The following is a 13,315-nucleotide window of genomic DNA, read 5'->3' as shown; positions in this document are numbered from 1 at the left end:
TTAGTTCTACCGTATATAACCAGTCTCCCGTCTTAGCCACACTGCCCTCCCACGCAGCACATCCTCTCTGCCTGGCTCTGCCTCCCCGTCTGGGCCATCCTTAGGAGGAATGCCCCGCTCACTCTGCTGGGGTTCTCACACCCTTCTGTGGACCTCATAGCTTTAGAGCTGATTGTTCAAGAAGTGGTAGGAGATATTTTTGGGATTTTTTATTTATATTTAGTTTATATAGTTTGAGACACCAATTTTAGAGATAATCACTTTCTGGAATACTGATGTCCTTTATGCTGCTGTGAAAAGTTTAATTTTCGGGTTGACTCTTTCTACAGACTCCTACTGACTTAATGTAACTTTGTGCCTCCTTTTAAAGAACAAAATGTTATTCTCATCTATGCCAGGAATGTTTTAGCTACTCTCTGTTATTCTTTGGTGTCATTTTCTCTATCACAAACATTAGCTACTTCTTGGTAATCCCTCACCACTTCTTTACAAGGCATAGCCGCCTTAGTTTTTGCCCTAGAAACTTAGATTTCAAATATATCACTTCATGTGTGATAGTACTTTTTTGTTCATTTTTTAATTTGTCATTTTTTTATTCCTCCAATTTTTAGACATTCTTTTCTTCCATCCAAAACAGTATAACAGCCTCATTTATCTGCTGATTGGCTGGTAGATCGATTTTCTATTTCTAGCAATTTTTAATCAAATTTAAGTACTTTTTTAGTGGTATGATTGCTCTTGTTCAAGGGTCAGCAGACTGTGGCCCATGAGCCGAGAATGGTTTGCACATTTTTTTTTTTTATTAATGTTATGATAGATTACAACCTTGTGAGATTTCAGTTGTACATTATTGTTAGTCATGTTGTGGGTACACCACTTCCCCCTTTGTGCCCTCCCCCACCCCCCCTTTTCCCTGGTAACCACCGATCAGATCTCCTTGTCAATATATTAACTTCCACCTATGAGTGGAGTCATATAGAGTTCGTCTTTCTCTGACTGGCTTATTTCGCTTAACATAATACCCTCGAGGTCCATCCACGTTGCTGCGAATGGGCCAATTTTGTCTTTTTTTATGGCTGAGTAGTATTCCATTGTGTATATATACCACATCTTCTTTATCCAATCATCAGTTTCTGGGCATGTAGGTTGGTTCCATGTCTTAGCTATTGTAAATAATGCTGCGATGAACATAGGGGTGCAAGGGACTCTTGGGATTTCTGATTTCAGGTTCTTAGGATAGATACCCAGTAATGGGATGGCTGGGTCATAGGGTATTTCTATTTTTAACTTTTTGAGAAATCTCCATACTGTTTTCCATAGTGGCTGTACCAGTTTGCATTCCCACCAACAGTGTATGAGGGTTCCTTTTTCTCCACAACCTCTCCAACATTTGTCGCTCTTGGTTTTGGATGTTTTTGCCAATCTAACGGGTGTAAGGTGATATCTTAGTGTAGTTTTGATTTGCATTTCCCTGATGATTAGCGATGATGAACATCTTTTCATGTGTCTATTGGCCATATTTATATCTTCTTTTGAGAAATGTCTGTTCATGTCCTCTGCCCATTTTTTGATCGGGTTGTTTTTTTGTTGTTAAGCCATGTGAGTTCTTTGTATATTATGGAGATTAACCCTTTGTCGGATAAGTGGCTTGTAAATATTTTTTCCCAATTAGTGAGCTGTTTTTTTGTTTCAATCCTCTTTTCCCTTGCCTTAAAGAAGCTCTTTAGTCTGATGAAGTCCCATTTGTTTATTCTTTCTATTGTTTCCCTCAACTGAGGAGATATAGTGTCCAAAAAGATTCTTTTGAAACTGATGTCGAAGAGTGTACTGCCTATATTCTCTTCTAGAAGACTTATTGTTTCAGGCCTAATCTTTAGGTCTTTGATCCATTTTGAGTTTATTTTGGTGTGTGGTGAAAAAGAATGGTCAATTTTCAATCTTTTGCATGTGGCTGTCCAGTTTTCCCAGCACCATTTGTTGAAGAGACTTTCTTTTCTCCATTGTAGGCCCTCTGCTCCTTTGTTGAAGATTAGCTGTCCATAGATGTGTGGTTTTATCTCTGGGCTTTCAATTCTGTTCCATTGATCTGTGGACCTGTTTTTGTACCACTACCATGCTGTTTTGATCACTGTAGCTTTGTAGTATGTTTTGAAATCGGGGATTGTGATTCCGCCGGCTTTGTTTTTCTTGCTCAGGATTGCTTTAGCAATTCGCGGTCTTTTGTTGCCCCATATGAATTTTAGGATTCTTTGTTCAATTTCTGTGAAGAATGTTCTTGGGATTCTGATAGGGATAGCGTTGAATCTGTAGATTGCTTTAGGTAGTATGGACATTTTAACTATGTTTATTCTTCCAATCCATGTGCATGGAAATGTCTTTCCATCTCTTTATGTCGTCGTCAGTTTCTTTCAAGAAAGTCTTGTAGTTTTCATCGTATAGATCCTTCACTTCCTTGGTTAAGTTTATCCCAAGGTATTTTATTCTTTTCGTTGCGATTGTGAATGGGATTGAGTTCTTGAGTTCTTTTTCTGTTAGTTCATTGTTAGTGTATAGAAATGCTACTGATTTATGTATGTTGATTTTATACCCTGCTACTTTGCTGTAGTTGTTGATTATTTCTAATAGTTTTTCTATGGATTCTTTGGGGTTTTCTATATATAAGAGTATGTCGTCTGCAAACAGTGAGAGTTTTACTTCTTCATTACCTATTTGGATTCCTTTTATTTCTTTTTCCTGCCGAATTGCTCTGGCCAACACCTCCAGTACTATGTTGAATAGGAGTGGTGAAAGTGGGCACCCTTGTCTTGTTCCTGTCCTCAGAGGGATGGCTTTCAGTTTTTGTCCATTGAGTATGATGTTGGCTGTGGGTCTGTCATACATGGCCTTTATTATGTTGAGGTACTTTCCTTCTATACCCATTTTATTGAGGGTTTTTATCATAAATGGGTGTTGGATCTTGTCAAATGCTTTCTCTGCATCTATTGAGATGATCATGTGGTTTTTGTTTTTCATTTTGTTGATGTAGTGTATCACGTTGATTGACTTGCGGATGTTGAACCATCCCTGTGTCCCTGGTATAAATCCCACTTGATCATGGTGTATAATCTTTTTGATGTATTGCTGTATTCAGTTTGCCAGAATTTTGTTGAGGATTTTTGCATCTATGTTCATCAGTGATATCGGCCTGTAGTTCTCCTTCTTTGTATTGTCCTTGTCAGGTTTGGGGATCAGAGTGATGTTGGCTTCATAGAATGTGTTAGGGAGTACTCCAACTTCCTCAGTTTTCTGGAATAGTTTGAGAAGGATAGGTACTAAATCTTCATTGAATGTTTGGTAGAATTCTCCAGAGAAGCCGTCTGGTCCTGGACTCTTATTTCTGGGGAGGTTTTTGATCACTGTTTCTATTTCTTTACTTGTGATTGGCCTATTCAGATTCTCCATTTCTTCCTGATTCAGTTTGGGGAGGTTGTAGGAGTCTAGGAAGTTGTCCATTTCTTCCAGGTTGTTCAATTTGTTGGCATATAGTTTTTCATAGTATTCTCTTATGATCCCTTGTATTTCATTGGTATCTGTTGTGATTTCTCCTCTCTCATTCCTAATTTTATTTATTTGCAATTTCTCTCTTCTTTTCTTGGTGAGTCTGGCTAAAGGTTTGTCGATTTTGTTAATTTTTTCGAAGAACCAACTCTTTGTTTCATTGATCCTTTCTATTGTCTTTTTTGTTTCAATATTGTTTATTTCTGCTCTTATTTTTATTATTTCCCTTCTTCTGCTGACTCTGGGCTTTGTTTGTTCTTCTTTTTCTAGTTCTGTTAGGTGTCGTTTGAGGTTGCTTATGTGAGCTTTTTCTTGTTTAGTGAGGTGAGCCTGTATTGCGATGAATTTCCCTCTTAGGACTGCTTTTGCTGCATCCCAGATGATTTGGTATGTCGTGTTCTCATTTTCATTTGTCTCTAGATAATATTTGATTTCTTCTTTAATTTCTTCAATGACCCATTGTTTGTTCAAAAGCGTGTTGTTTAGTCTCCACATTTTTGCACCTTTCTCTGCTTTTTTCTTGTAGTTGATTTCTAGTTTCATAGCAGACTGTGGCCCATGAGCCGAGAATGGTTTGCACATTTTTAAAGCATTGTTTTCAAAGAAGGAGGAGGAGGATATGCAACAGAAACAATTTGTGGCCCCAAGTCCTACAGGACGCGTCATCTGGTTGGCCCGTTTCCCAGCCCTGCTCTAAACACTTCCCTGTTCCATGCTTTTGATGAATGTTTTATCAGATTTGAGCCTCTGGGGTGTGCTCTTTGGTTATTACTATGAAATGAAGAAGAAATGCTATTCTGAACATCAGACATATTCATAAGATTAAACGATTTTAAGATTTTGTGATCTTGAACTTTTGACAAATTGGGTATTTCTTAAAATGTTACTGTGAAAACTCTGAAAACCAGTCAATTAAAAATTCTCAAAAGTCTTCAAAATTTGCTGAAACTGTCTTTTGTAAATTGCTGTACACTTTAATATACTTAAAAGGAATATGTTTTTGGTAAATCTATGAAATCTAGCTAATTGATAATCAGCTAATTGAGTCTAATGCCCCTCAGTTCACTGTGGTGGTTACATATGCCAGCTGGATGTGAGGATAGTTCTAAGCTTGATACTCTAGGACTAGACCGTTCTTTTTTGTTTTTATTGAGGTCATGATGGTTTATAACATGGTGAAATTTCAGGTGTACGTTATTATTTGTCAGTTTCTGTATATACTGCATCATGCTCACCACCAGCAGTCTGATTTTTATGCGTCACCATATACCTGTGCCCCTTTACCCCTTTCACCCACCCCCCCCCAACCCCTTTCCCCTCTGGTAACCACTGAGCTGTTCTCTTTGTCCATGTGTTTGTCTGTCTTCCACGTATGAGTGAAATCATGCGGTGTTTGTCTTTGTCTGGCTTATTTCACTTAACGTAATACCCTCAAGTTCCATCCATGCTGTTGTGAATGGGATGATTTTGTCTTTTTTTATGGCTGAGTAGTATTCCATTGTATATATACCACATCTTCTTTATCCATTCATCAGTCCTTGGGCACTTGGGTTGCTTCGACGTCTTGGCTATTGTAAATAACACTGCAGTGATCATAGGGGTGCATAAGTCTCTTTGAATTGTTGATTTCAAGTTCTTTGGATAAATACCCAGTGGTGGGATAGCTGGATTGTATGGTATTTCTATTTTTAATTTTTTGAGAAATCTCTATACTGTTTTCCATAGTGGCTGCACCAGTTTGCACTCCCACCAGCAGTATGAGGGTTCCCTTTTCTCCACATCCTCTCCAACATTTGTTATTTTTTGTCTTGATGATTATAGCCATTCTAATGGGTGTAAGTAGATATCTCATTGTAGTTTTAATTTGCATTTTCTTAATGATTAGTGATGTTGCACATCTTTTCATGTGCCTGTTGACCATACGTATATCTTCTTTGGAAAAATCTGTTCAGATCCTCTGCCCGTTTTTTGATCAGGTTGTTTGTTTTTTTGTTGTTGAGTTGTATGAGTTCTTTGTATATTTTGGAGATTAACCCTTTGTTGGATATATGATTTGCAAATATTTTCTCCCAGTTGGTTGTCTTTTCATTTTGTTCCTGGTTTCCTTTGCTTTGCAGAAGCTCTTTAGTCTGATGAAGTCCCATTTGTTAATTTTTTCTTTTGTTTCCCATACCCGAATAGACATGGTATTTGAAAAGATGCTGCTGAGACCCGTGTCACAGAGTGAACTGCCTTTGTTTTCTTCTAGGGGTTTCATGGTTTCACATGTTACCTTCAAGTAGCACTGGAGTTCTTAACCTGGATCTGTGGGCTCAGGGAGAGTGTGAAGTTATGGTTGAGGGGTCTGTAGGGGAGGTGCCATGATAAAAGAGAGTCCATAGCTTTTAGTACAGTTCGGTTTTTTTGTTTTATTTGGTGAGGAAGATTGTCCCTGAGCTAACATCTGTGCCAGTCTTCCTCTATTTTGCATGTGGAATGGTGCCACAGCCTGGCTGATGAGTGGTGCATAGGTCCACGCCCGGGATCCAAACCTGCGAACCCTGGGCCAGTGAAGTAGAGTGTGCAGACTTAACCACTGTGCCACTGAGCCGGCCCCTCAGTACATTTTTTTCAAAGTTTATGACCTCAAAAGGTTAAGAAATACTGATCCAGGAGAAAGAATGTCTGCCTGTCTTTCCTCGGTCTGGCTGTTTTCAGTGGGAAAGTAAGTGAAATACAGTAGGTGAGACTTAAGTATTCAGAGGTTTCACAGGTCACTGTGAGCTGTGAATAACGTGTCCCTGGCTACTGGGAGAGTTCGGGGTGGATTGCCCTTGTCGGAGTGTGTGCTGTTGTCTTTTCCAGACGAGCAGAACTACCTTCTCCGGGACGCCGAGGCCGAGGTGCTTTTCTCCTTCAGTTTGGAAGAGTCCTTAAAAAGGGCACATGTTTCTCCACTCTTTAAGGTACACCTTGGAGGGAAAGTCAGATAAGTCCACGTAGGCATCACAGATTGCACAGTGGAAGGTGACAGTGACTCAGGGGAGGCACACACCCAGAGGAGCTGGTTCACCCTGGCCTCCCGCTTCTTCTTGGATGTGTTACTGGAGTCTTCCCTGGGAAATCCACTTGTTCCTCCAGAATCCTGTTCTTCATTATAATTTAAAAGAATGGATTGAGAGTTAAATCATAGATCTGTTAGAGATAGACATTATAAAATACTTGAGTGTTCCAAGAGTATGTTGACGAATAACTTACTTGGTAAGAGGCATTTAAGTTGATTTTTCTGCTTTTGACAAATCTTACATTACTTAATACTATTCTTATTAAATATGTATTCAGCTGGAGAATGGAGAACATTCTTGGAAAAATATTAATTGAATGGGTATCTAAATAATACAGGACTAACGTATTTAAGTATTTGTTAGGTAGGATCCTTAGAACAGTTTGGAAATTTGTTTCTGCATCAAAGAATGGCTAAGTAAATTAATAACCTGTCTTTTACACTTCTTAAGGAGCCAACTTAATCAGAAATGATTTACAATGCTGAGTTAAGATATATTTTACCTAAAATAGTCCGATTTTTCTAAATGTTTGATTTTCTTTTTTTTTCTATGAGCAGTTTAAAACAAAATAGTATTTTGTGGTATACTTAGGAGCAAGGGTATTAGAAAACTAGATCTTAGCCATCAAAATCATTTACTACTCTGAGTACAAAAGAAAAGGAACACAGGCGCTCTGCCAGTCTGTTGCTTGACACATAAATGTGGATGATATCATGCTAGTTTAGAATTTTATGGAAATTATGAAAACGTTTATATCATTTTTGCTTGTATCACAAAGTCCTTCACATCTGTGAGGAGCGTAAGTTCTAGTTACTTGTAGTAATCATAGACCAGCCCTAACATAGGAAAGTGCTTAGATTATTTCTGAATTTCCGTCCTGGATTCCTCCAGGCCTCTTTAGGTTGGGGAACTAGTGGGGGCTAGTGCCTTCATAACTTTGTGAAATTAGACATTTTGTCAAAAATCTTAAGATAGAATTTATGAAAAATTAGGTACTTTAAAAATTAAAAACAATTTGAAAACACAGTGTACACATTTTCCTTTTATTTTTAGGCGAAATATTTTTACATCACACCTGGAATCTGCCCGAGTCTGTCAACCATGAAAGCGATTGTGGAATGTGCAGGAGGAAAAGTGCTGTCCAAACAGCCGTCTTTCCGGAAGCTTATGGAGCACAAGCAAAACAAGGTGGACGGAAGTAGAACAAGCTGTTGAGCGCGTCACTCTCTCTGGGAGACTCACTGTCAGTAACCGGTGCCCTCGTTCTCTTTTCCCTAGAGTTTGTCAGAAATCATCTTAATATCCTGCGAAAATGACCTTCACTTGTGTCGAGAATATTTCGCCCGAGGCGTAGGTAATGCTTCCTGCTCTTGCTGTGTTGGAGTGTGTACGCACGTGCAGCACTGCCTTTATCTGAACAGCTGTTGTTTTCATTCCTTTCAGATGTTCATAATGCAGAGTTTGTTCTAACTGGAGTGCTTACACAAACACTGGACTATGAATCATATCCTTTTTGAAAGATGCTTAGTGTGGAAACCCTCTCATCGTTAATATCGGAACGGTGTATGTTCCATATCTCCATATGTTAGGAAGTTATTGCCAGAGCTAGTGCTGCAAATGGTAAGGACCCACCAGATTGTGCAGATAGGCCATAAGCATCCTATTTTTGTACGATACGTACTTTGACATCGTCCCAGATTTTTTCCTACCATTCATATTTATATTTGTCATGCCTTTTCTGTACTACTCTTACTCTCAGAAGGAAGAGTTGCTTTAAAAGTCATTTGGCTGATTTGGGGGTATCATCGCAGGGGCCTTTCTTCGTTTCTGTAGTCTGCAGGTAGCCTCGTTCGTTTTGCTCCAGCTGGGTGGTTCAGAGTCGCAGGGGTTGGCAGGGGCACCTGCAGATACAGGTCGGGGTCATCTGCTGGTGGGGGCTTTAGGGAGCGTCTGCTGTGGGGCACAGCTTGGTTGTGGTAGCGGAAAGAAGAGTCAGCTGTGACGGGGTCTCAGCTTTGGCTGCGTGGTGCATCACTGGTAACTGAGACCAGCGCTCGTGCCAGGCCCACCGCGAGAGTCGGTTCTCTGCTGCGGGAGCCTGGGGCTCGGACGTGCAGCCTGACCTTCTGCTTTCAGTGGGTGGAAACGTGCTGCCACACTCTTACTCAGTCTGGGCCTCTGTGTCGGATGGTGTTGCTGCGCTGTGGGGTCTTTGGATGCAGTTTTCCTCAACAAGCCTACATATAAATTTAACTGACGCGTCTGCACTGCCGTGTGACTGGAGTCCCGGAGCGCCAGCTGCTGGACGGAGCGGCCAGTGCTCCCTCACACGCCCTTGTTTTCCAGCTGCTTCCGTAGGTGACAAGCGTTTTAAAGCAGGAAAACAAATATAATAAATATACTGCATCTTATTAAGATGTGTAATTTTATTCTGAGGAAACATAAATTATGTTTTGTATTATATGACTTTAAGAGCCCACATTAGGTTTTATGATTCATTTGCCAGGTTTTTAAATGTTTTCACAACACTGGTGACGGAACTTCAGCTACAAATAAAATGGTGTAAATAAAGACCTTGCTATCTCTAAATTATGGATGTTAAAGATTTGAAATGTTTTGTACTTTAATTATTTTTATTTCTTATACTCTTTTCTTTTATATTGATATCTTGCCTACATTTTAAATAAATGTACTTTTGAACTTAGAATTGAGTGATCCTTTGTTATTCCATGTATTTTGCATAATTTATATGATTTGCATCAAACTGGATCACATTTTAAGTAATTTCAAGGCAAAATATTTTCTAGTAAATTTTCTCCTAAAGAAATAATTTCTAGAAGGCAGCCATTCTCTATCAATGTAATAAATAAACCCCCGGGCAGAGGTGTATTCAAAATATTTAGCAATCACTACAACACGGCACCAACCGGTCAGAACCATTAATAGCACAAAACCTGTATCCATCCTGCTCTGTTCCAGATCTGGTTCTAATGCTCTTCCTGTTGAGTTGTAGGTACAAAAGAATAATTAAAGACCACTGTCTTATCAGGGCAATAACCACTGATGTATTAATGACTACGAATATGCTAATACATTTAATGTAATAACATAATTGCTGTATTAATGTCAGTGTATTTAGTATGTTTGTGATCAGTACTGTCACAGACCTTCGGATCTGGTCCCACATCACTGTGCTCATCAGGTATGTTCCTGGAACACTGAGTTTATTTCCATAACAATTTCTGAAATGTCTTCCCAGAAATATTTGTGATCTACTCGAGAGCTTATTTTTTAATTGCAGAGTCTCTACCACTATATCTGGAACACAGCTTAGGTGGAGCAGGTGTATTGAAAACATTAACACAGAGTGCGTTCGCCGTCGTGGGAACTCTCACCGTTCACATAGGCCTTGGGTGTTGCTCACACAGTCAAGACAGCAGTACTTACGTGTTTCTCCCAACTCTGCAGGGACAGGACGACTGGAGCTATTTCTACAAATGGAAAGAAAATCACACAATTTCACAGTTTTAAAGAAAGGATCAGAATGTTCCACATTATCCATCCCCTATGTGACCTTGACCTGTGGTTTTCACAGTGATCCATCTGATGGCCATGTGGGAACACCTTCAGTCTTATCAACACGACTGATTTATATTATTTATTGTCTACGGGAAACATTTATCTGTTAAGCTCTTTGAAATACGTCCTAACAACAATTTTTTTCAGATGTACTACATGCTGGCATTTACTTGTGTTTTCAGCAAACTGTCCCTCAGATGTGTCTGCTTCTAAGTCATACTTCTGTACCTAAGCAAACTCAGAGAGAATTATCTGCGAAACTGACCTTTTCCCCTCATGTACCACAGGTGAATTAGCATTGCTATGAAATATCTTGGATTCTGTAAAATCCCCTAGAAGTGCAGAAGAGTTCCTAAGTTGGAACAAAGTTTTGATTGCAAAGTATTCAGAATAGTGCCCTGCTGCTTACACCTTGACGGAAAGTGAAGACGATGGAATCAGCTGGCCTTCTGGGGGGAGTGTGATGCGTCTGCTCAGTCTTCAGTGGAGACGGGGCGTTTGTTTAACCAACACGCAAGTATGACTGATTTGATTAACCTTTCAAGTAGTGTTTTTTTCCAAAAGCTGCCAAGAAATAATCCTTAAGAACTCCAGGAGCTGTCTACAGCCAACTGGCCTGCACAGCTGCTAAGCACTGATTTGGTGGCTCAGAGGAAGTTAGATACGAACATGTAAGAATAAAGATTTCAAGTAAATGCTTCTTAGAGAAGTTGATTAGAGTAGAAAAATTATTTCTCATGAGAAAAAGAAGTCTCTTTTTCGCGCACACCTCTTGTTTTGTCTGGCTGAGGCTTGTTTAATAGAATATGGTATGAACCACGCATGTAATTTTAAAATGTCTAGTAACCACAGTAAAAAAGTGTTTAAAAATTAATTTTTATACTTATTTAACACAATATATTGAAAATACTGTTGTAGCTACAAGTAATATTTTTAAAAATTATTGAGATAGCTTTACTTTTTGTTTTGGTGCTAAGTGTTTAAAATCCACTGTGTGTTTTACACTGGGAGCACATCTCAATTCTGACAATAAATTTTCCTTGGAAATGTTTTATCTGTATTGAGATTTCATGCCGCTTACAGTTTAAAAGGTAGATTGGCATACCCTTTATTCTAAGCGTTAGTGTGTTCCAGTGACTGCATTGGGGTCAGTCTTTAAGTTAATGTTAAATAAGATTGAAAATTCCACTCCTCGCTTGCACTAGGCATGTTTCGCTTGCTTGGTGACCAGCTGGAGGTGGTCGTGCTCGAGGAGAGGCAAGGGCCGGCTGTGCCGTCTCCCTTTGTTAACAGACAAGGATGGCAGGAAGTGCGAGTGCCGGTCAGGAAGGTGTGTATAGTCCATCCAAATAGTTCCACGACTGCTTCTCCATGTAGAATAATTAAAATCACATTTCCCTACTACCTGATAGATCACAAAAGGTGTCGTTTTATCTGTGTGGGTGCTAGGCCTTGAGAGGAAATGTGGAAGAAATAATGAGTATCCTAGCTCCCTAGGTAGGAGTTTACAGTCTCATCAGGAAAAGGTAAGCAACATGTCTTAATCCTGCAAATATTTGGTAATTTAAGAAAAAAATACTTGAGTAGTAATAATTGTACAACACTATTTTCTTTAAATATTGTAGCATAGAAAAGAACAAGGCTGATGAGAATTGTAGCCTCAGCTCTTTAAACCCAGGTGCTTCTCAGTTCCCTGTGAAGCTGTCCCAAGTTACTCAATTTTGTTGAATTAAGTGTGCAATTAAGGTCTACATTTGTGGGGAGTCCAGCTACCTCCTGCCCACCTCCCAATGAACGGCAACGTGTCCCAAGTGAACTTCTGTCTCCCACCACCCACTCACTCATCTTCCAAGCCTCCTGTGTTTGTCGCACTTGACAGCATTGGCCACCTCCCTTGCTGCTGCAGCTGAAAACACCTCTTCTGCGACTGCCCCCTCTCCACCTCCTTCCAGACGTGCCTTGTGTAGCTTGCTCACTCACTGGCAGAAGCGTTCGCGTCTCTCCATCCCTGTCATCGCCAGGCTCTCTCCTTCCCTCTCAGAAATCTGAGCCAGGTTCTTAAGTTGCCTCCCTGCCCTCAGTCTTCCCTCTCCAGGTACCCTCCGTGCTGTTGCATGAGGGATTTTTCTGAAATAGGATTCTGCTTGTCACATTCCTGCTAAAAAGAACAAAGTACCCAAGTTGTGATGTTTTAAACCTTTCTTGATCTCTTGTCACATCCGCATCCCAGCCCCTCATTCCCATTATTCACAGAATTGCTTGCTGCTGGTCCTGTTAGGGTAGCTCCTCGTCCTCCCTGGCAGGCTTGCCCGCTCACTAAGACCGTGAAGCCTTTTCTGATCTGCCCGGCTTCATGTGTAGTGTCCTCCTCTTTGCAGCCTCAGCCTATGATCCAGTGCAATAAATGCTGTGGAGACGAGTCGTTACTTTCTGCAACCTGTTTCTCCACTGCTGGGAGAAAGCACAAGCTACGAAAGAAAACAAGTTGGAGCACGTCAAAGTTAAAAACTTGTGTGCATCAAAAGACACACTCAACAGGGTAAAGAGACAACCCATAGAATGAGAGAAAATATTTGTAAATCATGTATCTGATAAGGGGCTAACATCTAGAATATATAAAGAAGTCCTACAACTCAACAGCAACAAAACAACCTGATTAAAAAATGGGTGAAGGAATAGACATTATTCCAAAGAAGATACATGATGGCCAAGAAGCATATGAAAAGATGCTCAACACGGTAATCTTTAGGGAAAAGCAAATCAAAGCCACATGAGATACACTTCAATCCCATTAGGATGGCTACTATCCAAAAAAGAAAAAAAACCCAAAAAACAAAATAGGAAGCGTTGGAGAGGATGTGGAGAAATTGGAAACTTTGTGTATTGGAGGGAATGTAAAATGGCCTAGCCGCTATGGAAAACAGTATGGAGGTTCCTCAAAATTTTAAAGTAGAATTACTTAATCTGGAAATTCCACCTCTGGGGATATACCCAAAAGAATTGAAAGCAAGCTCTCCACAAGACATTTATACATCCATGTTCATGGCAGCACTTTTCACAATAGCCGAAAGTTGGAAGCAACTCAGGTGTCTGTCCATGGATGAATGGATAAGCAAAATGTATACACATACGCTGGAACATTATTCAGCCTTAAA

The 13,315-nt window shown here is 39.9% G+C and overlaps 1 protein-coding gene across 5 annotated transcripts in view; it reads left to right on the top strand.

Moving 5' to 3' along the window:
* PAXIP1 (PAX interacting protein 1) overlaps positions 1-9,288 on the top strand; it is a 60,432-nt gene extending 51,144 nt beyond the window's left edge. For 3 of the 5 annotated variants that reach the window (XM_044765677.2, XM_044765676.2, XM_044765678.2), the window contains 5 exons: positions 6,382-6,482; positions 7,635-7,769; positions 7,860-7,935; positions 8,025-8,085; positions 8,823-9,288. In XM_044765677.2, coding sequence (XP_044621612.2) covers positions 6,382-6,482; positions 7,635-7,769; positions 7,860-7,935; positions 8,025-8,085; positions 8,823-8,838 — 389 coding nt within the window. In that variant the 3' untranslated portion in view covers positions 8,839-9,288. Of the gene's footprint in view, positions 1-6,381; positions 6,483-7,634; positions 7,770-7,859; positions 7,936-8,024; positions 8,090-8,822 lie in introns of all 5 variants that reach the window. The other 2 variants (XM_070516810.1, XM_070516807.1) reach the window with 1 other exon arrangement.
* Positions 9,289-13,315: the final 4,027 nt, after the last annotated feature.

The sequence above is a fragment of the Equus asinus genome, chromosome 1 (assembly GCF_041296235.1).
Source record: "Equus asinus isolate D_3611 breed Donkey chromosome 1, EquAss-T2T_v2, whole genome shotgun sequence".
Classification (NCBI taxonomy): domain Eukaryota; kingdom Metazoa; phylum Chordata; class Mammalia; order Perissodactyla; family Equidae; genus Equus; species Equus asinus.
This window is presented reverse-complemented; position numbering and strand designations above follow the sequence as displayed.